Raw genomic sequence first — 27173 nt, 5'->3', positions numbered from 1 at the left:
TGCACTTTAGTTTTAAAATTTGAAAAGGTTTCACCTAAGCTATCATGATGTATCATGTCTTTATTATAATTCTTTCTTTTTTGACACAGAAAAATCAAACTTGATAACATTGTTTTCTTCTTTTTTTATTTATTTTTAAAAAAGGTACATAATACATGAACCATTTCTAACTGGCATAGTCATTTCAATATGCAAAGCTTTCAATGGCAAAAGTCATCTATTTTGTACACTTAGACACAAATACCCTACGTTTCAAAGCTGAATTAAAAGAGATTTAAGCTTATTTTGTTTTTTAATTTATTTATGTACATACATCATAGATCATAGGCATAACTTGTGTAACTCACTGCTTTATAATCAATGCTATGCAGACTTAAAATAATATTACAATGGAGCTATGACAAAGGGCATAACAGTTTTAGAGTACTAGACACAAACTTCGTCAAGCTTTTAATACACAACACCAAATAATGAAGCAATGTTTTCAAAGGAGGATTATTAATTTCTTGAAAATACAAATTAAAGTAAAATAAAATAAGTAATTAAAAAGTAATTAAATTATGATCTGAAACTAATTAAAGAAATTTGTAATCACAACAAATAGTCGAGGTTCTCATAACAAGTCTTGTACAGAGCGCTTATAAGGTGACTGTAATACTCATGGGATAAAGAATTATTATGTTTTGTTTTGTCATTATTTTTTATTATATTTTGGTTTCAAGCAAACAAGCAGCAGAAGAGTTTTTAGCAGAAGCTATCTAAGAGTGCTCACTTATGATAAACACAACTAGCTGCTTCTTAACTACGTCTACATGTTCAAAAGTATTTTTAAAATGGGGATTTTTCCACTTTTATGTTTAAACATGTCCGTCCACATAAAACAAAAAAACGTGTCATATACTGCCAGTACTATGCCAAAGTTAATCAGCAAACCGGAAGCTTGCAAAGAATAACACAGCACAAAGTGTGACGTCCAAAAATGGGGCATAAAAACGCAAGAAGACAAAATCTTAATTTTTCCTTGTCCACACTTAAGCAGAGTTTCTGAAAGGAGGGTTTTGAAAGCTCAGTTTTCAGTGACCTAAAATTCCATTTACATGTGGACAAAAGGCCAAAACATAAAGAAAAGCCTGTGCCATGGGGACAGGATGTACTGTACTAAACCATTAGATAACAAAATAGCGTGCATTAGCAGGATGTTAGCAATGTATGTACGACATTTACTCCCCTGGAACCCAAATTAATGGACTTTAGCATCATTTAAAATCTATACATACAATCAATACAATAAATGTAGAAAAGTAAAATGAAATGGAATTTAGGGTTTGTTTAGAAGCTGGGTAAATATTTATTTTAGCTAATTAGCTCCAACTATCTTTGAAAACACTGCCTGGGGTTTATTTAACAAGTTAGACAAATGTAACTGTTTAGTTAAAATGTCATCAGTAGTAATAGAATAGCAATTAATTATTCACTCTTTAACACATTAGTTACTAAACTGGTAAGTGTACTGTTTGGGTCCAGTATTACAACCAAAGGTATATTTACGCCTGTCTCCTGGAAAATCTTGTTCTGCAGAGTCATTGCTAACATCGACTCAATCCCCAAAGCACACAGATTGGAGTCATGATCCAGTTCCTCTGCACTTACATTGATTATTTCACTCACAATATTCCTCACATGTTCATATGTGGAAGAACTTGGGATTTTGGGTTTGTTATGTACTTCATCTTTGAGCTCCATTTCTACCAAAGGTAACAATCGCTTTCTGAGAGACCCATTTTGCGAAAGGACATGGATACTGAGATTTTTAAAGCTGAATTTGCATATTACCTGTTGGGGTCTGTTCATCAAAAGACTCTTTTTAAGTGTCTCGTGAACCTCACAAACATCCATTATCATCATCCCCTTTGCCTCTAGAAACTTTTGTAAATGATCTTTGTTCAGCAGGAGACCAAGGTTCAAAGGACCCCAGTTGATGGACTGTGCAGATAGGCCGAGATTTCGTCGATAATGGCAGAACAGGTCGAGGAAAGAATTGGCTGCACCATAGTTACATTGTGAGGCATTGCCAATGACTGATGAGATGGAAGAATAGCACACAAAAAAGTCCAGTTTGTTGTGCAGTGTTGCATAATGAAGATTTAGAGCACCACAAACTTTGGGCTGCAGCACCTTTCTGAAGAGAGACTCATCAAGAGATTCAATCAATGCATCGTGCAACACTGCAGCACTGTGAAACACTCCTTTGATAGGGCAACAAGGGAATGTTTCACCAATTTTTGAAATTGCATCAACTACCTGCATCATCACAGAAACATCACACTGGATGTTTATGATAGCAACCCTGTATCTTTTCTGGAGGAGATCCATTTCAAACTGTGTTTTATCAGAAGGTCTTCTTCTTGACAGAGTTGCAATACAAGCTCCACCATTGTGGGCCAAAAACTTAACTGTCTCAAGACCCAAACCAGACAGCCCACCGGTTACGATATAAGTACAACTTTGTTTAAAGAGTTGTCTAGGCATTGCAAACATAGGGATTTCAGATGCCAGGCTACACGATTCTTCATGGCCTAAAACTATTTGCTGCACTGTCTCTGTTGTGAAATAGGACTCAGGTTTTGTACGGGACCAGGACACTTTTGAGTCTGAATACAGATACAACTCCCTTCTTAGAGGTAGAGATCCTGTATCAAAGCCTAATGATTTTAACCAGTTGCAGATATTCCTGCTTCGTGCTTGTAGATAAGCTTTCTGGAGAACATAATCCACATCGAGTTTATGCACATGAATGTGTTCGCTCTTTGGAGTAAACAATCTGTCTGAGACTGAGGGTGGCATATGACTGCTAAACACGAAAATCATGTGTTTTTCAAGAGCCCCATTGTCATACATCTCCTGCCAAGCGGCATCAAATGGTGGCAAAAGAACGAATGCGTGACTCTCATCAAAACATGGAGGTTCTCCAGTGAAATGTGACTGAGAGGAAACACTCCAGCCTGACCTGGTTGCTGTGAGAGCCAGAACCTTCGTCAGAGCAGAGCCTGAGTTCGGGGAAACAATAGTCAACTTTCTGTGCTGCTTTTTATCTTCAAACAGTATGCTCTGCAAGATCTCCCATGCCAGTATGAAATAAGACACACATGGAGTCTCTTTTAGAAATGGAAATGTCTTAATGTTGTAGCACACTGCTTCAGGAATTACAATTTTTGAGGTGGCATGAACTGGGTAACATGACGCAATATGGTCTCCAACTCTCAGATTATTGACATTTTTCCCCACAGCTGTGACAATGCCACTGAAATCTAGAGCCAGAAGTCTGTGATTCAGTGATGTATGCTTGTTCCAGTACATTGCCTTACCAAAGATCAGTTGAGAAGTGGTCACAGGGAAGTAATCTGATGAATGCAGGCAAACACTGATTAGCTGAATTTCAGCTGTCTTCTCTTGGAGAGCTTTTCCATTAGTGTCACAGTGGGTGGCAGACAAATGGGCTATACTGTATGGATCAGTACTGTGTAGAACAAAGTCTCTTGGATTCACTGAATGTGTTTCACCATCAAACAAAGCTTTATCTGTCAATCTGGTCCGTGCCATTTTTGTTACTGCTGCCTTCCCTTTACTGATCCAAACCTCTTGGTGTCTGCAGGTGTTTATTACCTGAGCAAGTGTTTGTATGTTTTCACTGGTCACAGAAGCAAGGTCAATCAGCTGAAAAGAAAGATCTGCCAACTCTGCTGCACAAGCCCTTATCATACCAGAAAGTGCAAAACCAGGGCTGATATGATCCACACACATTTCTGATGATCTGTAAGTAATGACATGGACAGAGCATGAGCGTTTGCTCTCTTTTACAGCCAGAACAATATGGTGAAAAATCTCACAACAAGTCATCAAGCAGTCCAGCATCTTTTCAGATGAAAGATGAGTGAGGTTATCAACACCCCAAAGGAAGAGAATATTTTCCACATCCACTCTGCTGGTGAGACACTGGAGCACTAAATTTCGAACTTGGTATGCCTTCAAGTGCTCTTTGCTCTCCACAGTGATTGATTCTGGGTGCAAATATGGCTCAAGTCCTTTAGCAATACAGAGGTTATCTTCAAAAACAATTGCTCTTATTTTGCCATTTTGCAATTCTTCTTCAACAGCAACTGCTTCATTTTGGAAGAACAGTGACTGGGAAACATTTGAGCTGCAGCCCACGAATGAAATCCTGACCCCCTTAAGTTCCACTAATACGTTGCCCTCTCTTGTGGAAAAGCAACCGCACACATCAGTATAGTCAGGAGTTTCTTGAGTTGCTCGCAAGTACATAATCATTTCTTCCTGCAGTGGTGCTGATATGACTATATCTGTAATACCTGAAGGGAATCCCTGCTTGACTGTTAGCTGTCCCATTGCTAACATAGCAGTCATTTGCAGAAAATAGTCAAGCAGCACAGGATGAATAAAATAGTCATGAAGATGTTTCAGAAGATCACCAGGGACTTGAATTTCCATCACAGCTTCCTTGAATTCATCCCCAAAATGCACATCATCAAGCTGTTTGAAAAGAGGGCCATACTCAAATCCTGCTTGAGAAAGAATTGAATAGATCTCATTTCTCGTCCAAACCAACTTGCACCGTTGGAAGATCATTCGAGGACAAATGTTTGATTCCTCTAACAATGGCTTGATATCTTGATATGTGTACCTTCCAGAGGCATGCGTTGCATTAGAGGACTGTATTGCAAATGACCCCTCCTTCTCTCCATGTTCTACTCTCACTTTCAGTTGTTGAGAGTGTGAGTTGAGTGTTAACACACTTTCAAATCTAACACTGAGATGGAGCTGGGTAATAGTTTTACGTGGCTTAAAACTTGCCATCACAGAGGCAAAAGCTAGTTCGACATAAAATGAACCCGGCACAATGGAAATGCTGTTGTTTTTATGCTCCCAAAGGTATGGCACGGTCTCTGAAGAGAGGTTGCTCATGAACTCTTTGTTATCCCTCTTTATCTGGGATATGAGTGTATGGGGAGTAAAGGAAGAATGCTCATCACCTTTCCGCACGGATTCAAAATTCAGGTCTTTCTTTGTGGTGTCAAACTGATAGACTGGAAGAGCTGTGGGCAATGTCTCCAAACCCCTGTATAGCTTATGCCAGTCCACGTTCATGCCAAGTTCAAATAGCTTTGCCACTGTTGAGAGGATTGTGCCATAATCCTTATCAGGGTTTGCGGTGGGAAGAACTACGGTATCATTGCCCAGGGTCTCACATATGTTCCTGTGGAGAGCCCTACGAGGTCCAATCTCCACAAAGACCACATTTCCCCTCGTCGACTTGTCTTTGATGGCAGCACGGAGCGTTTGTTCAAATAAAACAGGCTCTCGGATGTTCTTGGCCCAGTATGTGCCTGAGCTGAAATCACCATCTGAACATTTGTCTCCAGTCACTGTTGAAAACAGTTTGCACTCTATGTTGTTGGTATCTAAAACATCTATTCTTCTCTTAATGTCCTCTAATACTGGATCCATCATGTGGCTATGGTAGGCTGCTGGAACATCTAAGACATGAAGGAAGAGAGTTTCATCTTTAAAGATGCTCTTCAGCCTCTCATGGAGGGTGTCTATGGCATCAGCATCTCCTGACAGAGTGCAGGACTGAGGGCTGTTAAAAGCAGCTACACTAATTTTCCCAGTAAAGTTCGGAAGAATTTTTAATACCTTATCTACAGCCACATTGCCAACCACGAGCATTTTCCCTCCTTTGACTTTGCCCTGGAGAGTACTACGGTGGTACAACACCTTGACAGCATTGTCCAGAGACAAGAGACCTGAGCAGTGAGCAGCAGCAACCTCTCCAACTGAGTGGCCAAGCACGGCATCAGGTTTAATACCCCAGTGTTTCAAAAGAGTAGCAATGCTGACCTGAATCGCAAATAGAAGAGGTTGCACAACATTTGGCTCATTGAAATCATTGTTATCATGCTCACTAGAAAGCCATCTACTCATGCTGAAAGATCCATGACTCTGGAAGAGAGTCTCAATTTCTCTCACCTTATCACTGAAAACAGGAAGCTTACTCATTAGCTGCCTGCACATCCCCTTGTAGGCAATCCCATTTCCACAGAACACAAAGACTACCTGGATGTTAGACCTTACTGCCTGAACCTTAGCCTTCAGTGCAGACATTAACTGGTGTTCTAAATCTGAGAGAGAAGATATTAGGAAGGCCTTCCTATATTTGTGTTTGTAATGACTTCTTCTGCACGCTGAGGTGTATGAGAGTGCCTGCAAATCAACTGACTGGTTCCTGCAAAGTCTTTCATGGGTGTCACTGATGGACAGGCTTAATGATTTCTCAGACGCTGCAGATATGACAAAGACTTTTGTACAGTCTTTCGGTGTTGGAGAGGGAACTGTAGCATTTGTATACTGTCTTACAATTACATGTGCATTTGTACCTCCAAACCCAAAGCTGTTGATCCCAGCCACCCTTCCCATTGGCCCATTTGTCTCCCACCTAACAGATTTAGTTGGAATACTCAGATTCAAGGCTTTTACATCTATACTTGAACTATCTTCAGAGTAGAAAACTGAGGGAACAATAGTGCTGTACTTCATCATTAGCAGTACCTTAATGAGTCCAGCAACTCCAGCTGCAGATTCTGTGTGTCCAATGTTGCCCTTTAGAGACCCAATCAGAAGTGTCTCAGAACGAGTGGGTTTAGCAATGACATTCGAGATGCTTCCCGCTTCTATTGGGTCTCCAACAAGGGTTCCTGTCCCATGTGCCTCTATATATTGAACGTTCATGATGTCGGAGTTAGAGTAGATTCTTCTCAGCAGCTCCTCTTGCTGAACCATGGAGGGTTTGGTGATTGGAGTGACGGAGTGCCCATCTTGATTGACTGCTGTCTTGCTGATAACACCCCATATTTTGTTGCAGTCTCTTAAAGCCTTGACAAAGAAAGTCACATCATTAGAAGACTGGATAGTATCTCAATTATATAAAACTACTTGACACTAAAGATCAAATCATCAACCTACATGTTTCAAATGCTTGAGAAGTACTACACCACAGCCCTCTCCCCTGCCATAGCCATCTGCATGGGCGGAAAAAGGTTTGCTTGTTCCTTCAGGTGAGATCATGCTTGCCTGTTTGAGGGCAACAAATACCTTCGGCTCAATTATACAGCTAACTCCTCCACATAGTGCCATTTCACAGTCTCCTGGTTGAAAGAAAGGTCGTTAAATAATTAATTTGTATACATCATCCAATAGTTTATTTTTTTGGCAGCCAAGCATAAGTATATTACCATGCTTTATAGCCTGGCTGGCTACATGAAGAGCCACCAAAGATGATGAGCAGGCGCTGTCGATGGCAAAAGAAGGGCCAGTCAGATTGAAGGTGAAGGAAATCCTGTTGGCTGCAAGACTCATGGCCGTCCCAGTGCCATTGTAGTGGGTTATTGTGCCAGGGCTATTATTTCTGAGCATCTCATAATCCCTGTTCATAAGACCTGCAGCAGCACAGTCACAATCAAAACAGACTTAAAATTGCTGGATTTTTAAAATTGCTAAGGATTTTTAATGTATCATAGATGGTAGCAAGAGTACCTATGTAGACACCAGTTCTGGTTCCACTGATGCTTTCCATAGCTATTCCTGCATCTTCTAATGCCCTGTAGGTACACTGCAGCAGAAGTTTCTGCTGAGGGTCCATGAAGTCAGCCTCCGATTCAGTAATACCAAAAAACTTGTAATCAAACTCATTAAACCTAGAATATAAAATAAGTAGATCCATCATAATTCAAAAATTTCAAAGAAAAAAATAACTTAATTAAACTTTTATATCTTGTAGGTAACAAAGAAATAATACAGTTTACTAATCACTGGTCATTTGTAATTTATGTCACTTTGTTAGTAGTTTGTGTTATACACAATACTTTACAAATCCTGTATTGTGTCATAGCTAACAACAGACACTTCCATTTACATTCTGATGCAAAGCTGTTGTTGCATACAAATTTTATTAATGTTACTGTATTATGTTTTTGTTGACCTTTACCAAACATTTTTGTCATTGTGTTAAACCAAAAACAAAACAAGTCAAAAACAGGCCATTACTAACTTCAACTGTATCCACTTTTTTTTGTCCTGAAAGGCTTAGATTAAGCCTATTTCTGTCCTTTACTCTGAGGGCTGTGCACCACACAGCAGCTTTTAAGTGTGTTAATTGTTAACTAGCAGGCAAGGAGGCACTCAGGTCATACAAACTCAAAGGACAACCATGAGTTGTTTCCCATCCAGAAAATACAAAGTTTTACACCCACCAGGTTAAACTTCATAATTGTCCTTTAAGGTTTACAAATTGTAATCAATAAATTTGGTACATTTAACAATTTAACGATGTATCATAACTATAAGCTGCAGCTTTATGATCTCATCTAAACATAATATAACAATATAAGATAAAAGCACAATAAAAAATATATAAAATATATGAATAAAATAATATAATCTTTATAATGCTTGTTATGAATTATTATATTATGAACATTGTAAATATGAATATAAACATAACACATAACATTTTAAATTACAAGCCAACTAGCCATTAGTTTACAACGTAAACTCATAAATGTTACATCAAAGCTTACAAATGATTAGTAATTAACCAATTAATTGTGAATAAACAGTCTAATAATTTTATTACATTGTAATTACTGACTGCCAACAAACTAAAAGCAACAACATCAATAAGAATACTAACATTTCAGTTTCAATTTTTTTTTTTTCGTTAACAACTTAATAACAAATTAACAATGAGTTTGCCATTTATTAAGAGTGGTTAAAACATTTTTAAACTCACCCTTCTATTAGAGCTGCTTTGGTTGTCTGTATCTTCCCAGGTTTGTTACCTTCTGCATCATACCAAAGAGTGGTGTCAAACCTTTCAGCTGGAATATCCACCACACAGCTCTTTCCCTCCAACAGAACCCTCCAGAAACTGTCCACCCCCTCACCTAAAATATAAAGTATCACAACAACCTGAGTATACATTATCTTAGAATTTCGACCTTTGGAGAAAAAAAAATGCAGATATTCAGTATTGCTTTAAATGGTGTCAAAATGAGGTTGTACCTCCGGGAAAATTGCATCCAATCCCAATAACAGCTATGTCATCATCAGCGTCCTCCATTGTTCCTTTGGGGCAATCATAAGATTGCTCTGAGAGCTTTTTTGAAAACACAAAATGAAATTTCAAGTTTCTTCATAGTAAATGTTTCGCACTGGTTGCTGCTTTTGGTCAGAACTAGTAGTGTTGCACCAGCCTTTTTAAATAGATGAAACAATAGGACAGTGTCTTAGTCTCTTAGCCTCTCCCCCAGAGTCACCTGGAACTTAAGACACTAATGGCAGGTTGAAGGTAATTTAACCGCAGCCATAATTAAGCCTTTGCTCCTGTTAACTGGCCAACAGAAGATGCAATGTTAGAAATGTGCCACTCAGTAGATTAAATAATCTGATTTGTCATTTTGTCTGCATTTCCAAAAGCATGATGTTCTTTGACACTGTGTAACATTAGAAAATACACTCATCAGCCACTTTAGTCTAGATTCAACAAGGTGCTGTAAACATTTGTCAATTTCACTGTGATATCACACATACTTAATGGTTTAAAGCACTATTTAAAATCTATAAACCATCACTAATATTGACCTGAAATTCCCATCAGTTCTTTGGAGTACTTTACAGTCTTTCAGCTGATTGGTTTAGTATTCTAGCTCTTACGAATATTTTGATTGAGGTTAATTTCCAGTTTTCAGCTATGACAGATAACAGTGGAAAAGGCTTCAATAAACTCTGCTACCTGAATTATATTGAATTCTAAGCAATGTAGAGACATATATTAGATATTATTTGTTGTATATATTAATAATTAACTAAGGCCTTTTTATCAGTTTTATAAGGTGATGATGTGTTAATGCTACAACTTGTTTTAAGAACCACAAAACAAACAAACAAACCCCAAAAGAAGAATCAGGGCTGATTTGTAAGAGGAATCTTTATTTGAGCTTTATGAAGGCTTTAATCTAAAGACACAAACAGAAGCACCAATGCATTTCTTTTACAAGCTTACAGTATATACACAACTTCTCATTTATCAGCTACAGCTGGTCTTACCTTTGGGCACTTCAATAAATAAGAACAAAGGAAAATAGATATGTATATGGTAAATGCAAGCATATTAAAAAAAAAAAAAAGAAAAAAAAAAAGAAAAAAGAAAACCTCTAACCTGAAGAGTTCAACAATGAACAGCAGTAGCACCTGTGCCTGGTCATAGCCAAAAGGTACTTTCCAGCTTAAGGTACTTTAAGGTCCCATTGTGATCACTGGTTAGTACAAATATGTGAGAAAAATCTGACGGCAAACAAATTCATATGAGACGAAATATGACCTTGGTGCATAAACCGCTGCTGAGGTTTTGTTTTTCTCTCCCTGTGAGAGCTGAGAAAGAAAAAAATGCCCTGAATGAAACCATCTTTGTGACTTTTTGGGGAGAACAAATAGTTATTTTCACACAGTTAAACTGAGATGATTTACAAATCACTGAAGGAAAGTAAATGATGAGACGTATCAAAGCGTTGATGATTGTTTCAGTGTCATCTTCACATTGACAATAAAAGGGATACAAACAAAACAAGGCCTCCCAAAGGCCTGTGCTTGATTGCACAGTTGTGCATATATATGTATGAGTCTACAACGCCTGCTGCTGCTGCTGAGGTCTATAGTGGTCCAGTGATTTGCCCTCCAGCACCATCTGGATCTCTTTGGCGTCCAGAGTTTCATATGTTAGGAGGGCATCAGCCAGCTTCTTGTGCTCCTTACTGTAAGTCTTGAGGATATCCTTAGCACGTTCATATGAGTCCTAAATAAAAGAGAGAGAAAAAACATTTTGAGAAATAGAATAGAAAAAAATTCTAATTATTATTTTTAAATGACACATATTTTGCTCACCTTTAGTAAAGCTCTGACTTCCTGCTCAATGGCTGCTTGTGTTTCGGGGCTTTGCTTTGAAATGTCTCCATAGGTCATGACACCTAGCTGTAACAAACACATAACCAAGATGAATGAACAATGGGTCTACTCATGCATCGACCACTTGTAGCTAGTGATTACTGTAAAGCGAGTTACAAAGGGCTTTTCACTGAGCTGTGTGTAATTACACCCAATGACACAGTAATGTTAGAGACTGCAGTTTTTAGGTCCACTCCCCTCTTCTTCTTCTATTACAGATTTGTATTAACTTCAAGATTAATTCATTCAATACAGTAGCTGTAGATGTGCTACTGTGTTTGCTTTTAATATAACAAAGTTTGGCTGACATAAATTGACTGAGGACAATTGTTGTGTATGGCTTCATAACTTGTATCTTACTGTAAATAAAGACGTACGTCTGCAGCAGTATGTACAGTTAAAGCCCAGATCAGCACTGCTAAGTCCTTAAATGCTGATTGGAACAAAAAACAGACAACAAAACAAACAAACAAAAAAAAAAAAAAACCCCACAGGGATCATCTGCCACACAAGTCTAAATTCTCACCTTGTCACTCATGCCGAATCTGGTCACCATCAATTTTGCGATTTTGGTTGCACCATCAAAGTCGCTGGAGGCACCTGAAATGGTTAACAACGTTTTTTTGTCATCTTCCAAACAATCAGAGCGTAAGTCTAGAGACTAGTAATTTATAAGAACTTCTTCAAACCACACAAATTTATTTTCTTATGTTGATAAAAGCACACAAATAAGTGTATTTATACTTGGAAAAAAGAAAAATCCCAGGGTGTTAAATGGTAAATGGCCTGTATTTGTATAGTGCTTTACTTAATCCCCATGGACCCCAAAGCGCTTTACACTACATTCAGTCATCCAACCATTCACACACACATTCACGCACTGGCGATGGCAAGCTACATTGTAGCCACAGCTGCCCTGGGGCGCACTGACAGAGGCGAGGCTGCAGGACACTGGCGCCACCGGGCCCTCTGACCAAAAATCAGGTGTTAACCTGATAAACCTTTAAATGTTATAATCATAAAATACTATTCAAGCATTTTATATTTATGAATCATGTCCTACCAATCAGTCCCTCTGTGTTTCGTACCTGTGGTGATGTTATCGTTCCCAAAGATGAGCTCCTCTGCTACTCGGCCGCCCATGCTGACGTCCATCTGAGCCAGCAGCTGGGCTCGTGTCTCGCTCCAGCGGTCATTCTCTGGAAGCATCGACACCTAAAACACGGCACGGTTTATCAAAAAAACCCCAAAAAACCCCCAGCAGAAATACGTACAATACTGCAAAACTGTAACAAAAGCTCACATGGCCCAGAGTTGGTCCTCGAGGCATGATAGTAGCCTTATTGATGGGCATTGCATCTTTGGTGTAATAGGCAACAATGGCATGGCCGGACTCGTGGTATGCGGTAATGGTCTTATTCTTCTTGTCAATTTCAACACTCCGCCTCTCAGGGCCTGAAATGTGAAATGGAAACATAAAGAAATAATCATGATGGTGTTCCTGTCTCCTCACTTAATAATGTACAGGTGATCAGTGTAATGTGAAATGTAGTGCTGTGGGCTGCACCGTGATCACTCATTTACCCATGAGGATCTTGTCCTTAGCGAACTCCAGGTCCTTCATTGTGACCATCTCTTTCCCGTCCACTGCTGCCTTCAGGGCTGCCTGGTTGACCAGGTTCTCGAGCTCTGCCCCCGAGAAGCCCACTGTGCCTCGGGCAATAATCTCTGCATCAATGGCTGGGAAAGAACAAACAGTGTTTGTAAAGGTGATCAAAGACAATGGCGTCATTTAGAAAAATGGCAAACACAGGTTTCCTCTCAGGCTTAGCTCCAGCAGAGAAGGACAATAGGAGAAAAAAAAGGATGAGATCTAAAGGTAGTTGGAGATATCCTTAATATTGTTGAATACTTTACACCCAGACCTACCTGGGTCTACTTTGATCTTGGAGAGGTACCAGTTGAGAATCTCTGTGCGGCCTTTCACATCAGGGCGAGGGACCGTCACCTGCATGTCAAACCTTCCTGGTCGAACCAGAGCGCTAAAGAGTGATGCAAAGCAGCAATAATTAGTACACAGAAGTTTATTCTGTTGAAGTTTTATTTAGGAGAACAAATACTACTTAAAACGATCGCAAAATGACACTCAAAACGTCTTACTAATATCTGTAAAACGAATGTGTTTCATCAGAAGCTGCATAACTGCACAATAACTACCTCTGATAGTAAATGCTAAAAAATGGTTTAATTTTACTGTCACTTTACAAAAAACTTAACATGTTTATGGCATACATAAAAAGCATTTCATCCTAAATGTTTACATACTTATCCAACGCTTCAGCAAAGTTTGTAGCACCAATAACAATGACTCCTTCATTTGGTTTAAATCTGTAAAAGAGCAAAACGAAACATTAGCAACTGTAAATTTAAGGTATCTACACCACTTATCACTCTATTCAGTTTAACTAACACTGACCCATCCATTTCAGCCAGCAGCTGGTTGATGGTTTGTCTGGAGTAAGGATGCATAGGGGACTCTATTCTCTTTCCACCTACGCTGTCCAGCTCATCAATGAAGATGACACAAGGAGCATTGGCTTTTGCCTCTTCTGCAAAACACAAAAATAGAGGTTATATTCGTTTTTAAAATACAATTTTAAGTGTAACTAAAATTTCTCACATCCAGTAAGCTTACTGAAAAGGTTCCTGATTCGGCTCGCACCAACGCCCACAAACATCTCATCAAACTCCGATCCGGAGGCGTAGTAAAAAGGAACATCGGCCTCTCCGGCCACGGCTCGTGCCAACAGAGTCTTTCCTGTGCCTGGGGGACCAACAAGCAGGATCCCTGAGGAGACCCAAACAGAAACGCATAAGAAAAAAAACAAAAACAAAAAAACCCCACCCTATTCAATTCACTGAATTTTCTTAATGATCAGTAAAAAGTGATGAAAAGAATTAGCAGCATCGATACCTTTTGGCAGCTTTCCACCCAAAACGGTAAATTTCTGTGGGTTTTTCAGAAACTCAACAACATCTTGCAGTTCGCTCTTTGCCTCCTCCACTCCTTTGACATGCTCAAATGTCACATTCTTCATCTGGATGGGGTCGACTGCAGAGTCAAGACCGGATGTGGTGCGGAACCTCACTACGAGATCCCCAAAATAATCAGTTCAATAAATACATATTTGCAATGTCTGACAGAAACAGCTGCTTCCTGCAGCACACATTTATTTTCTACCAGTTATTCATAAAGCACGAACACAGTAATGAAATAAAAAATAGTTTGTATAGATATTTATATGTTAAAGCACAGTATCATGCACTAAAATAATCTGTCAAACCCTACATGCGCACTAGTACATTATTGTAATAAATACATAAATATATATATGAATATTTAAGCTGAAAATCTGGTGAACATTAAGTGAAACACTTCTTTTCTAATGCTTTTGCACCCTTGGAAGGTGTAAATCAGCAGGCAGTGTGCGTATAGGATTACGATTTAATTTGAAAGCTTAAAGAATGAAGACTGAAACAAACCAGCATCAGAAAAGGGGCCTTTACCGGAGAGAAACGGGGTTCTTGAGAGGCCATAAATACCAATGAGGAGGAGGACCAAGAGGATCAACCTGGTTCTCCTCAGCGAGTCTGTAAAACATAACAGACAAAAAAACAAATCAGCCAATCTTCATCTTTGTACTCAGCTCAGCACTGCCACCAACTGTTATAATGAAAAACAGGTAACTGTGTCTTTGTCTGGACCACATGCCTTGTGTTCTCTGAGTCAAAGCTTGAGACCTCATGAACCCCTCAGTGAAACCCGTCTTGAAAGCCTCCTGCTGGTTTTCTGGAAGGTTTTTTTGTTGTATCACTTGGTCCAAAGACTGCGCCTCGACTCCTTTTTCTTTCAAGAGCAATCCCTGAGAGGGAAAAAAGTAGACATGTAAATCTGCTTTCCCCCCTCTTTTAAATGTGTGCTTCAAATAGCAACTCAAAATCTGCAACGACTTGGTCAAGTTGTAGAACGAGCTAAAGGGTCAAAGTGCCGTAAATCCCGGACTACAGAGTGCACCTGATTAAAAGCCGCATGCTCTAATTTTAGAAAGAAAATCAATTTTGTACTTGTACAGGCCGCACCGGATTTTAAGCCGTATGCGTTGCACTTGTAATATGAGATATTTACACAGAAATATTACACGTGAGGATTTTTAACGTTTAATTTATTCCATAAGGTAACATAGACGTTATGATAACATACAAAAATACATACTGCAAATGCTTTTTTTCCTCGAACAGCGCCTGTAACATGGCTAATTTTAAGTATACGTACGTATCGGTAACACACAAATTACGTTGCTTATGTTTTTTTTACAGAACAGTGCAAAAACAACATTACAACGTCTCTTAACAACCGGTAAAAATAAATACCGTATATATACTACTTATCAATTTTATTGGTCTACTGTTACCAGGCAAAATATTTTTGGCCGCATGAAAGAAAATATGCATTAGCCGCACGTCAGTATAAGCCGCAGTGTTCACAGTGTGGGGAAAAAGTAGCAGCTTATGACCCGAAAACTACGGTATGTTGTTCATTCTAACTGCATAACTAACTGTGCAGTGTCCGAGAAATAATGCTTATTCAGTAAATACAGAATTTATGTTGGATTAACCAACAGTCTGTATTCATAACAGTGTAACAGATACATCAGTCGTGTGGTGGCATACCTTCATGAAGCCTGGAGTGTAGGCTTCAGATTCCACGGGACCGTCATAACCAGACTCCGCCCGTCTGGTCCTTGATCGAAGTGTCTTGAAACCGCGACTTTGGACCCATACTACACAGACAGAAAACATGTGACTATATGTCAAGTATCTTTAAACTTTTTCAGACATGGGGTATATAAGATTTCTGGCTTCTTCAGTCTGTTAAAATGACAGCTGTTTATCATAAGTAAGTCTAGCTGTGCTCTAATCGCATGTAACTACACTTTTGAAAATGTAATCATTGCCAGTGTCTTTAGCTCAGGCCCTGCTGTGAAGACCAACTCATAACAAACAGAACCTGTTTGTTGTAAAGTGAAACTGAGTGTTAAGGACAGTGAAAGCCATCCAGTGGAGCCATTGATAGCCCCAAATTGCTTTTTCCGTCTTACTGCTATTGAAGGCCTAAACCAAGACTGCTTTTTGAGAGCTAAGCAACGTAACGAAGAGCATATACAGAACATATATATTGGACCTGTATAAATTGTAAGATTGTGTTTTGACTTTTCACTCAGGCATGAGGCCAAAAAAGCTCAGGTGCCTTCAGATAAATGGAAAGGAGTGCATGCCTGAAAGGGGCTTTAATGCCACTAAGTTTGTATAACGTCAGCTTCTTACCAGGCAAAAACTGTAGTTCTGAGCAAGCTTGTCTTAGTGGGCTGTGGTATTGTCTGTGGAATAATCGTGAGCCAAAAAGCCCCAAATTCCTGTGTGAGAACCCTGTGAGACAAATCGTACAAAAAGAGAAAAAAATCTCAAGGTCTGTTTCACATTAAAACATCTGGTTAAATAAATAAAGCTCGACTGAGCTGCTCACCGTGCTTGTTGTGAAAGAAGCTGTCTGCAGAAACGTGGCTCGTTCTCCATATCGAAGGAACAGCGGGAGGCTCTTCTGGTCCCGGTGTAGGCAGTAACCTGCTGACGAGCTCGTCCAGCTGACTCGCCCTGAGCTCGGACAGACCCAGATCCTTCAGACTCACACTGGGCTTTAAGTGAAGGACAGCAAAGGTAGGTCATCTACAACTCTAAGGTAGGGCTGGGCCATATCATACTGTTCACGGTAATACCAGTATAATGTTAGGCAATAATAAGAAAATGAAATATCGCGATAGAATATGGGTAAACGCAGGTGCGCAGTGCCTTTGTTCACATATTATGGTCGTGTCCAAATTCATGAGCTGCATCCTCCTGAGGCCGCATTTGTAGACCGATTACGTCACAGCGACGCGCCGAAGGCTGTCCAAATTCGTAGACTCCTCCGAATGCAGCCGACAAATGAGTCCTCCTTTTCCCCGAATTTGAAGGATGGGTTGGGTGTGTCCTTCATGGCCTACCATATCCCAGAATTCATAGCGCGGCCCAGCCAAACTCCAGTTTCCAACAATGGCGGCCGCTACTAAGTTTTAAAATTACTCTTACTAATCTTTCTGGGTCACAAAATAAACTTTCAACATATTTTCAGGCGAGAAAGTAGCTGTGTAAACATAAAATATCTGCTCGGTTTATCAAGATATCGCATATTTGCAAAAGTGCTTCGACGTTTTCAGAGGCGTCTGCTACCCACCAGCTCGACAGCTAGCCGGGAGCTCAAGGGTTACTGATGCGGCCGAGAACGGCACAACTCCCGGCACATCATTTTCAGATCACCGCGGACTTTCGCTGCTCGGGTTAAACGTAATATATAAGTCACTTAGACAACCTAAAAATGTTATTGTTGGGCTTTTTTCAGTGTTTTGTTTGTTCGTGAGTAAATCGGTTTGGCTGAGATTAAAGTTATTAGATTAGATAAAATAAAACTTTATTAATCCCCCGGGTGGGTTCCTCCTTGGTTTTTACACAGCTGACTAAACGTCAAACAGAAAACTGATTAAACAGAAGTATGAGACAGTCGAGAATTTACGCCAGTGTCCTGTTATATTTTAGATAGCAAGAAGCAGACGGCCGAGTTTATTAAACTCCACCGAGACAGCGGTGACGCAGATCTGAAGGCTGGACCGTCCAATTTCACGGCCGTTTACTTCCGGCCTACCCGACCTTCTGAGGACCTGGCCCACGTAGACCGCGAAGGCCGGGTCCTCAGGAGGATGCAGCCCATGAATTTGGACACGACATATATTATCATATCGTGATAAATACTTTTGGCCATATTGCCCTGCCCTACTCTATGGAGCAACTGATCACCTAAAAATAAGTAAGTACATAAGTAAAGATGACACAGAAAAATAAATAAAAATGAGAAATAGTCACAATAAAAATGCAATAGCCTCCAGTCTTCAATCTCACCTGAGGAACAACCAACAAATTCTGAGCCTAGGATCTCAGACTGTGAGCAAGAGCGTGTTTAAGAAGAAGTTTAGATAGTGCTCTTTATTCTAAAATAAACTGAGAACAAATGTAAGGAGTATAAAACAGGAGTAACACAAGCTTGCTTACTAGGATATATCAGTCATAACATTTTCTCAAGTTCATCTGAGAAAACTATACCTTGCAATTTAGAAATACTCCTTAAATTGAAAAAACAAAACAGGTACGTCAAAGTAGATGTTGCATGTGAGTCAAAGCCCAGAGAGGAATCAAATATAACACCAAGATTATGAAGACTGGACTTAGCAGATAAGCAACACAATGAACTATAATCACAGCCTCTGTGTTTTTGGAATACATAGCAAAGTAATTACTGGAGATCCAGTAACTTATCCGGATAAACATTCAGTTAGGTTGGACAATCTATCCAGCTGATAAGGCTTGAAATTCAGCTGTATATGCATTTTACTGGCATGAAAATGATGAAGGTTTTCAGAAAAAAACAAATCTAATAATGCCAGCTAAAGGAAGAATGTAGAACGAAAGGCAATAATGGACCCAGGATTAAGCCTTGCAGCTCACAGGTTAGAGAAACAGTGTTAAAGGAGAAGAATATATTCAACCTAACAGAGAAAGCCCAGTCAGATAAATATGAGGAAAACCTGTCTAATGCAGAGCCAGAGAAGAGTCCCAAACAGGTAAAATCTCTAACGAGGATGATGAGGGTTTTCTTTTTCCAATTTTGGTAACCAAGACTTTTAGTGTTATTGTCTTCATAGAAACAGGAAGACTTTTCATGGAAAGTACACTGCCCTTTTCAAACATCGATTTACAAGCAGACTACTTTGACACTTTATCAGAGCATGTTGATGTAGAGGATCACTTCTATTATGATTCATGAAATTACTGAAATAAGAAGATCTAGCCTCTTTCACTTCCTCATTAGAAGAGTGGAGAAATCCTTTAAAATTTTCTCTATGGACAGTCAGACCCGTGGTCTTCCTTAGTCGCTTGTTGCAAAATAAGCGATGACCTATTTTCTGAGGAGCAACCTGAACCATAAGGACAAGGCAATGATCGTTAAAACAGTGAACAAAGAGATATATCCTTTACTTAGACACATTACTATGGTACAGTATAATATAGTGTGCGGCCATTAAGAGTAGTTCAATAGTTTACTCATAAACATACTTCCATAAAGTCGCCATCAACAGATCTGTGGTTTACCTCAGATAGTCCACTTTAACAAAACATGTACTATGTCACCATCAGCTACTATCCTCAGGAGATGGAGCTCACCTCTCTCAGAAATGAACTGTGCTCTGGACTGAAGTCTTTGTGAAGAGCCTGGATTGAAGCTGTGGCTGAATTCTTCAGAGAGTGGAGGGCATTGATGAGCTGGCTGAGAGGCACTATCATCTGGGAAGACACAAGAACAGCAGTAGCTTAAAACACTCTCATAGCACCTCACATTTTCTGCATGTACATTTAACGTTTCCCATTCTACTTGTTTTTTGTTTTTAAATGAGACTTCCAGGCGGAGACAGCGTGGTCAGGACTGTTATGTCAGTTTTATTCTGCACATAGAGTGGTTTGGCCCACATACGGCAGACGAGTTACGTAACCTCTACTCTTTGAATGATTTTTTTCAAATACTTTGTTTAAATTAACCTAAATTTTCCTTCACGTATCTCTGGGTAAAGTCACGACCGAAACCTCACATATCACGCTCGTCTCCGCACCGACACAGGGTGACAGCGTGACGTAAGCATAGGCTTATTCTAGAGTAATGTTCTTGCTAACACTAGGCGAGCTAAAGGGGAAAAGGGGGTCAAATAAGCAACAGGCAGCAGAGCTACATGTCGATATAACTCCCATAACAGTCCTAAAATAAACACTAACTTACAACTAAAGACTAAATTCACTCCGAGAAGAACACACATGAGCTAGCCAAGTCAATAAACCGCTATCTAGTCGGCTTACCTGCTGTGGTTGAAATGACGAAGACAGCGAAAACATTTTTGCCGATGGATGCTACAAAAACGGACTTTGGAGGGCTGGTTTGTAAGGACAGACCCTCTATATAACCCAAATGAATGCGTCCTCCCGAAAGGGGCGTCCTTTTGGTTTTCCTTGTTACACAACTTTCAACAGTTACACAACTTTTTTTTCAGCTAACAACGCCAAATGGATCCCCCGGCATCTGAGGTCAAACGGACTACAAAATGACGTAAAGAAGAACTACTACCGGGTGATGCTTGCATCATTGCGATTGTTTCATTGAACTCATTAAAATTAATTTATAATGCATAGAAATGACAAAATAAATCTTCACTTGCATCAGGTGCCTTACAGTAAAAAAAAAAGCGTAGCAGTTATTATTAATTTTTCTATTTAATTTTCACGTTCTTCTCATTTTGGTCTGTTCGTGAGTGCCTGATCAAAATTTAAAAACAGTTTCCAAAATAATGGATTTCTGGTAAATAATTGTTTTAATTGTAATTAGACGGCCAAAATTAACTAGCGTCTAATTACACTACACAGGTTGTTCAAGTACAGGTTGTTCTTTTTCACGCAGGCGCTTTCTTGGACAACTAAGTGGGGTCCCCGTGAAAGATCTGCGGAATTCAAAATTTCAAAACAAACCAGAGAATCCGTTCTTTTGCAAGTGCGTGTTGTTTACTTTGAGCTGGCTGGCTTACACAGACGTAACCCTCATTTTAAAGCAGTTAAATAATGGACGCAGAGGAAGAGCATCGCTCGTGCGCCGACGTGAAATCTGTAGGTCATCACCCTAAACCGCCGTCTATCAACGATTTCGTCGTGCTGAAGCCCATCAGCCGCGGGGCTTTTGGCAAGGTCTACCTTGCACGTAAGAACTGCAACGCACGCTTATATGCCATTAAGGTTAGTGGGTTTTTAACCTGTGCTTATTCTAAATCATTAAAGGGAGATCTAGCCTACTTAAATGCACATTTCTTCTGCCTCATAGGTGATGAAGAAAGCCGATATGGTGGATAAAAACATGACAAACCAGCTGAAGGCAGAGCGAGATGCCCTCGCTTTGAGCAAAAGTCCCTTCGTGGTTCACCTGTTTTACTCCCTTCAAACAGCCACCAAGATCTATCTGGTAACGCCCAGAGATGAAAAAATAGACTCGCGTTAAACATGTTAATGACCCCGTTTATTAAGTCATTGTTTATGCTTACAGGTAATGGAATACCTCATTGGTGGAGATGTCAAATCTCTCCTTCATATCTATGGCTATTTTGACCAGGATATGGCTGTAAAATACATCTCAGAGGTCGCACTGGCTTTAGACTATCTCCATCGTCATGGTATAATTCACAGGTACTTTTACAGTGCATGCAAATCTTGCACTTTCATTCAATTTGATCGACGTCAATATGCATTTTTGAACTGTAACAATTTTTTTCCCAGAGATCTGAAGCCAGACAACATGCTCATATCCAACGAAGGCCACATTAAACTAACAGATTTTGGCCTTTCTAAAGTCAAGCTGGACAGAGGTTTGACTTCCCAGCAGCTTTTGCACATTGTAACCATCACCTTTAGAAATATTATTAATAGTTCCTTTACCTCTGTGCTTTCTATATTAGAGCTGAGTCTTATGGATATCCTCACTACCCCATCTTTGGCTAAACCCAAGAAGGATTATTCCCGCACGCCAGGCCAAGTCCTCTCTTTAATCAGCTCCCTTGGATTTGTAAGTGAATTCAAATCACTTCACATGCAGGAAAACAATCAGATGTGTTGTTTTGTGTGTGTGTGTGTGTGTGTGTGTGTGTGTGTGTGTGTGTTACATAATTCCTATTTTTTCCTTTATTCTGTTAAACACAGAATACACCAGCAGCAGAAGGCAAGCGTCACTGCAGCGCTACTGTGGTGTCCAGTCCCATGTCGTGCGGCAAAATAAAACCAAGGAATAAATCTCTTGATTCTCCTGTAATGAAGAAAATAGATCGCCTGTCTTCACCTGCTCGCTACCCTTGGAAACTGAGTATGTCATCAAGGACATTTTATTTTGGGGGGTTGATTTATTTATTTTCTTTTTGCCTACATTATGTTAGAAATTTTACTAAAAAGGGGAAATATTAAGGGTTCCCGTTAAATACATGCTTTAAAGTTGGTAACAAAATGGTTATCAATATACCATGAAGTTACAACATGAAAGCATATGATGCAGATTTTTAAGTGATAGGTCATTATTAGCTGATGCTGTCAGGCTGTAGTAGACAGCCAAGAGCTATCCTCTTGGCATTTTGTCATTCTTTGTTCACGTGGAAAGACGAGTTATGCAGATAATGAAAATGTATGCTAATTTCGCCTTTATTCAGTTTTTTTCTTCTAAATTTTATCTGATAGGACCAAAGAGCAGCGTGTTTAGTCCTCATAATTTGACAAAAAATCTGACTCCCACATTGATGAAGACCAGGAGCAGGTTTCAGACGATGAGTGCAGGCAGCACTACTGACACTGACGGTGGCACCAGTCCACTGTGGGAGTGTGAGGAGGTAAGTGGATTTTCTTAATTCTTATTTTTATCCATGTGTAATTAAAGACCAATAAAGTTTTTTGGCTTGGAGTTTCCTGTTCATAAAGTGTCTCACTCACATTTCATTCCATATTGTGACTTTTTTTTTCTTCAGAAAGAGAATGAACACATGAATGACCAGAACGGGAGAGGGCGATCTGAGTTGAAGGTGCCCAAAGAGGACAGTCCGCCCACAAAACGGGACACTTTTTGCTTTTCTGATAAGGCCTCTTGCAGTCAATCAAAAAAGTCAAATGAAGCTCATCTTGTAGAAAATAAATCCCATACGAACAACCAGGAGTCTGTCTCCACAGCTCAGGAGAATGTTTGTCAATTAGCAGTTCCCTCATCTGTGAAGAGAACATTTTCAGATTTACAAAGAAGTCCAGGGACGCCAGAGATCCGAGCCAAAAAGAGAAACACAGACTACAAGAGGTTCTATGAGATTCCTGTGGAGACTGAGAGGTTTCACACTGGCTTGACTGGAACATTTTCCACCATCAAAATAGGCGACTTCATGGTCTCCACTGAAGGGATCGAGGCAACTGAAGAGCGGGTGCCGAAGCGCTCCAGTCCCGTTGCTGTAGCCAAAAGTCTGTTTTATGAACTGGAAGAGCCGGTGGAGGATATATTTGAAGGTGGAGCCAAAGACCTGTCACACACGAGTTTCACGTCACCACTTCCTGGGACAAGTGACATTTGTAGGAACCTGAGCATGGACTCTGACGGGTCTATGCACGAAATGTCTTTCACTATAGACAGCCATCCATCCCTCCAGCCAACTGAGCCTGTCAAACACAGGAATTCATTATCACCAGAGGAGGACAAAGAAAGTAAAGACTCCTTCTATACTGCATCACTACCAAAAACTCCTGTGGCCACTGTTGAAACACCTAAACTTGGTCATTTTCTGGAGAGAGATGAATCTCGCTGTTTCTTTGCGAACCGACTTCCCGAGCTCGCTTGCAGTGATGCGGAGTCCCCTTTATTCCTCAAGCCGCGAAATGTCGTGGCCTTCCGTAGTTATTGTAGCTCCATTAATCGGTCCAACGTGTCCGGGGTGTCCCGACTTAGCATTGGATCTGTGGAAGCTATGGACGTGTCCACAACGGCTTCTTATAACGTCGCATCTGGAGCTGCAACACCAGTGCAGAAGAGACCCAGCTCCAGTGGTTCTCTCTATCAGGTAGGCACGGAAGGACGAGGAATACAGCAGTCTGCATAGCCCCAGAAACGCAACCTGACGCTCTCATTGTTAAGACAGTACTTTTATTTTTGTGCTCAACTAGAGTAATTTTGCTTGTCTCACAATTTAAATCAATTGCTTTTTTATCTTATCAACTTCCTGTCCTCTGACTTTAAGTTGACTTTCTTCTAATTGGTTGCCCCTCTTTAACTGAAGTTCGAAGATCTTCTACATATCTGACAATGACAACCACTTTAATAAAGTTTGGCAGTCACAGGTTACATTTATGATTCAATAAATTATGTACATATTAATGAAATTAATGCTTTTGTTTCCTCAGACTCCTCAGCCCATGTCGACCTCTCATACCCCTTACAGGACTCCAAAGAGTGTCCGAAGGGGAGCACTGCCTGTTGAGAGAGTACCAATTTTAGGAACCCCTGACTATTTGGCTCCAGAGCTTCTTCTGGGAAAACCACATGGTAAGAGAGAGAAATCTTCAAAAGTTCTGTAACGATGACAAAGCCAAAGTCAGTCAGTCTCAGTCTTGTTTTAACTGAATAGTTTTCTTGACATTGTAGCTCTTGTGACAGGCACTCTCTTTTAGTTTCAGGAAGTGGTCAGTGTGGTAAGTTTTTAACATTAATGTTTCTTTGCAAGCGAGCTTGCATGTTCCCCGTCCTGCTAATACGCTGTAGGAAGTGAGCGGATTCCTGCCCCGTTTCCCTTTCCCCGCTGTTTCTGCCCTTTGGATCGGTGAACAAACTGTGGGCCTAATTAAAGGGGAAAGGGATGGTGGTTCAAGTGTGTGATTCTAAAGGTTAAAGCATTGGGTCTTTCAAGTCTCTTTTAACACCATTGTGCCAGCAGGGGAATCAGATTAGCTGTGGCTGATGTGCTTTTAATTTGGCAAAAAAAGATTTTCTTCTTTTTGTTCTTATAAATCTATAGAATTTGAGCAATTCTGACACACTGTCAATGCACAGTGGCACTGGCATCACACAAAATGTCATCTAATAATAACTTATTGATCTGCCATGCTGTTATTAATTCAAATGTTAACACATTGAGGGCAGTGTCGCCTGGCAGTTGCACAATGCCATTTTGTAGCTTGATCGCTGCTATTTGACTTCTGTGACATGGATTTATTTATCTATTGTCTTATTCGCTCAGTAGTAGAGACTTATAACTGTAATCATGGTTTTAAGTCTGTGCAGCTATCGAGAACTAAAAAATAAGTCTTGAGAAGCACAACGTTTGCAGGCACCCTGTTTGTTTTACCCTCAATTAACTCTGCCTGTTTTAATTGACATCAAATTTTAATACAAACCAATCCTAATGATTTGTTTTTAGGTTTTTGTATGTGAGAATGAAAGAATGTTTTCTTCCCCAGTACTCAGTATCTAACGTAGTCCCTGCTTTTGCCACTGCGGTGCAGTTAGTGTGCACTCTAACAGAAATCACAGGGAAAAGTGAGGCGTTTGAGGCCCACGGCTGTACAAAAATGTGACTATTCCTTCTTCTTTTGTTGTTGTTGTCGTTGTCGTCTACCCGGGCAGACTTCATGGTGGATTGGTGGGCGCTTGGTGTGTGTCTTTTCGAGTTCCTCACAGGTGTGCCGCCATTCAATGACGAGACGCCCCAGCTGGTCTTCCAGAATATTCTGAACAGAGGTGGGTTTGCTCTTCTCTTCCAACCCTCAAACACAAAACCATCTAAAATATGTAACTCATTAAGCTTCTTCTCGATTACCAACACGCCTACGTTACTATCAACTATTGTAGATATACCCTGGCCTGAGGGGGAGGAGGAGTTATCTGTAGACTCCAGGAATGCCATTGAAATCCTGCTGACCATGGACATGACAAAGCGCGCTGGCTTAAAAGGTAGAGACCACCTTTCAAAATAAAAGACCAAAAGAGAAAGAAACAACTGGCTTTATAAATAACTATCCCATGAAGTGAAAATTTCAACAGTATTTGTCATCCAAACAGAAATAAAGACATCAATAAAAATACAAATTATTATATTTTTTAAACATGAATAAATAAGGAAAAATGTAATATAAATACAGAAAATTCACCCCATTTTAGAACTGATTAACTTAACATAAAATACTTATACCGACTTTAGAAGTTGGAAGTTAATTTGGACCTATGTTCTCAAAAACAAAAGAAGAAGAAGAAATGGGTTGTTGTGTGTTTTGCTGTTTGTCATTTGCCTATATTTTCCATTAGAACTGAAGTGCCACCCCCTGTTTCACGGCCTGGACTGGGACAACCTGCAGAACCAGCCGATGCCTTTCATACCTCAACCAGACGACGAAACCGACACCTCTTACTTTGATGCGAGAAACAATGCTCAGCACATTGCCGTGTCCGGCTTCAGTCTTTAGAAGTTGTTCTCTCGCTCGAATGTATGATGCGAGAGTGATTTTTAAACACTTCAGACCATTACCTTGGATTTCTGCAAGTAAATGCGAGGTGAAGATGTGGATTAGGGTGGCTTTTCCGTTCGCTGTTGTAATATTGGTTTTTAAAGAAAACATTTTACATTTGCGCAATCAAAAAGGGCCACTTAGCTACAAGAAATATCTTTTTAATGTTAGCACTACTGCGTTGCATTACTCTACTAGCAAGGCATCCCTTTATCTGCTGCTTGATTTTGTTGTGATGAGGATGTTAAAGTTAATATGCTCCATTTTCTGCTGTACTGGTACAAATGTCATGTTTCAGTGTTGAAGAAAAACATATTCATAAATAATGTCTTATATACTGTGTAAATTTAGTGTAGCGTTGTTTCAAGACAAGACTGTTACTTTATCCCAGCAGGACTTCTTTTATGTAATGTTTCTAATTTTGATTGTTGTATCCGCTCAGTTTTCCACACTACTGGTTAATTCTTGCTACATGCACAATTTTATCTTAATTCTGAGGAAAAAAGAAATAAAACCTGTTTGTAACAAGATGTGTGCTTTGAGTATTTTTGCAGAATTTTATTTGGAGAAAAATCTCAACTATACACTTCTTAAAGAAATTAAATGTGAAGGGAATACCAGGAGATGAGCAGTTACACAAGGTGGGCTGGACCAGGCCATAAAGTGGTATAAACCCAGCAACAGGACTGGTATCTGCTGCCTTTTGTGAGGTGGTCTGCCACCCTACTGCTCATCTACATGTACACTCAGAACTAAAAGATCCGTCACTTGCACCCTGTTCTCTTCACAGATGAGAGCAGGGTCACACTGACTATATTTGACAGATGTTGAAGAGTCAGGTGAACGTTAAT

At 39.9% G+C, this 27173-nt stretch overlaps 3 protein-coding genes across 5 annotated transcripts; 1 reads left to right on the top strand and 2 right to left on the bottom strand.

The window, feature by feature from the left end:
* Positions 1 to 1467: 1467 nt before the first annotated feature.
* pks1 (polyketide synthase 1) lies at positions 1468 to 9193 on the bottom strand. The gene is made up of 6 exons (XM_085362179.1): positions 9136 to 9193; positions 8864 to 9017; positions 7609 to 7769; positions 7308 to 7511; positions 7039 to 7220; positions 1468 to 6948 (listed from the first exon to the last, which is right to left on the bottom strand). The coding sequence occupies exons 1-6, from the start codon at positions 9191 to 9193 to the stop codon at positions 1468 to 1470; spliced, it is 6240 nt and encodes a 2079-aa protein (XP_085218305.1).
* Positions 9194 to 10190: 997 nt separating this feature from the next.
* On the bottom strand, positions 10191 to 20347 carry LOC146625440 (ATP-dependent zinc metalloprotease YME1L1-like). Of its 2 annotated transcripts, none has more exons than XM_085362084.1 (18): positions 20128 to 20347; positions 19444 to 19563; positions 16658 to 16826; positions 16459 to 16560; positions 15805 to 15914; positions 14846 to 14996; positions 14617 to 14724; positions 14048 to 14221; positions 13769 to 13921; positions 13550 to 13682; positions 13399 to 13461; positions 13003 to 13115; positions 12658 to 12813; positions 12377 to 12528; positions 12162 to 12288; positions 11600 to 11673; positions 11014 to 11100; positions 10191 to 10924 (listed from the first exon to the last, which is right to left on the bottom strand). In XM_085362084.1, the coding sequence occupies exons 1-18, from the start codon at positions 20161 to 20163 to the stop codon at positions 10754 to 10756; spliced, it is 2199 nt and encodes a 732-aa protein (XP_085218210.1). In that variant the 5' UTR covers positions 20164 to 20347; the 3' UTR covers positions 10191 to 10753. The 2 variants fall into 2 exon arrangements, with proteins under 2 accessions (XP_085218210.1, XP_085218211.1); XM_085362085.1 differs by having other exon boundaries at positions 14641 to 14724.
* Positions 20348 to 20880: 533 nt separating this feature from the next.
* mastl (microtubule associated serine/threonine kinase-like) lies at positions 20881 to 26280 on the top strand. 2 transcript variants are annotated; one of them, XM_085362083.1, is made up of 13 exons: positions 20881 to 21051; positions 21137 to 21274; positions 21356 to 21495; positions 21586 to 21674; positions 21765 to 21871; positions 22006 to 22165; positions 22531 to 22679; positions 22815 to 23573; positions 23616 to 23885; positions 24226 to 24367; positions 25445 to 25558; positions 25670 to 25771; positions 26123 to 26280. In XM_085362083.1, the coding sequence occupies exons 1-13, from the start codon at positions 20881 to 20883 to the stop codon at positions 26278 to 26280; spliced, it is 2499 nt and encodes an 832-aa protein (XP_085218209.1). The 2 variants fall into 2 exon arrangements, with proteins under 2 accessions (XP_085218209.1, XP_085218208.1); XM_085362082.1 differs by adding an exon at positions 24493 to 24513 and having other exon boundaries at positions 22815 to 23885.
* The last annotated feature ends 893 nt before the right edge of the window (positions 26281 to 27173 follow it).

This window comes from Diplotaxodon limnothrissa, linkage group LG9 (assembly GCF_057381915.1).
Source record: "Diplotaxodon limnothrissa isolate DT_005_m linkage group LG9, D_limnothrissa_male_GT1.1, whole genome shotgun sequence".
In the NCBI taxonomy this organism is placed as follows: domain Eukaryota; kingdom Metazoa; phylum Chordata; class Actinopteri; order Cichliformes; family Cichlidae; genus Diplotaxodon; species Diplotaxodon limnothrissa.
The sequence above is the reverse complement of the archived record's forward strand: the minus strand, read 5'-3'. Positions and strand labels throughout refer to the sequence as shown.

What these genes read in the sequence shown, in the direction of transcription:
- pks1 (XM_085362179.1), bottom strand. Translation starts at nt 9,193, where the DNA reads ATGGAGGACGCTGATGATGACATAGCTGTTATTGGGATTGGATGCAAT. An exon ending in AAAGCAGCTCTAATAGAAGG is followed by an intron (nt 7,770 to 8,863) that starts GTGAGTTTAAAA and finishes TTTATATTCTAG; the next exon opens with GTTTAATGAGTTTGATTACA. An exon ending in TTCTCAAGCATTTGAAACAT is followed by an intron (nt 6,949 to 7,038) that starts GTAGGTTGATGA and finishes TTCTTTGTCAAG; the next exon opens with GCTTTAAGAGACTGCAACAA.
- LOC146625440 (XM_085362084.1), bottom strand. Translation starts at nt 20,163, where the DNA reads ATGTTTTCGCTGTCTTCGTCATTTCAACCACAGCAG. An exon ending in CGTCATTTCAACCACAGCAG is followed by an intron (nt 19,564 to 20,127) that starts GTAAGCCGACTA and finishes GTGTCTTCCCAG; the next exon opens with ATGATAGTGCCTCTCAGCCA. An exon ending in AGAACTACAGTTTTTGCCTG is followed by an intron (nt 15,915 to 16,458) that starts GTAAGAAGCTGA and finishes CTGTCTGTGTAG; the next exon opens with TATGGGTCCAAAGTCGCGGT.
- mastl (XM_085362082.1), top strand. Translation starts at nt 20,881, where the DNA reads ATGGACGCAGAGGAAGAGCATCGCTCGTGCGCCGACGTGAAATCTGTA. An exon ending in TAAAGTCAAGCTGGACAGAG is followed by an intron (nt 21,675 to 21,764) that starts GTTTGACTTCCC and finishes TTTCTATATTAG; the next exon opens with AGCTGAGTCTTATGGATATC. An exon ending in CCAGTGGTTCTCTCTATCAG is followed by an intron (nt 23,886 to 24,225) that starts GTAGGCACGGAA and finishes TTGTTTCCTCAG; the next exon opens with ACTCCTCAGCCCATGTCGAC.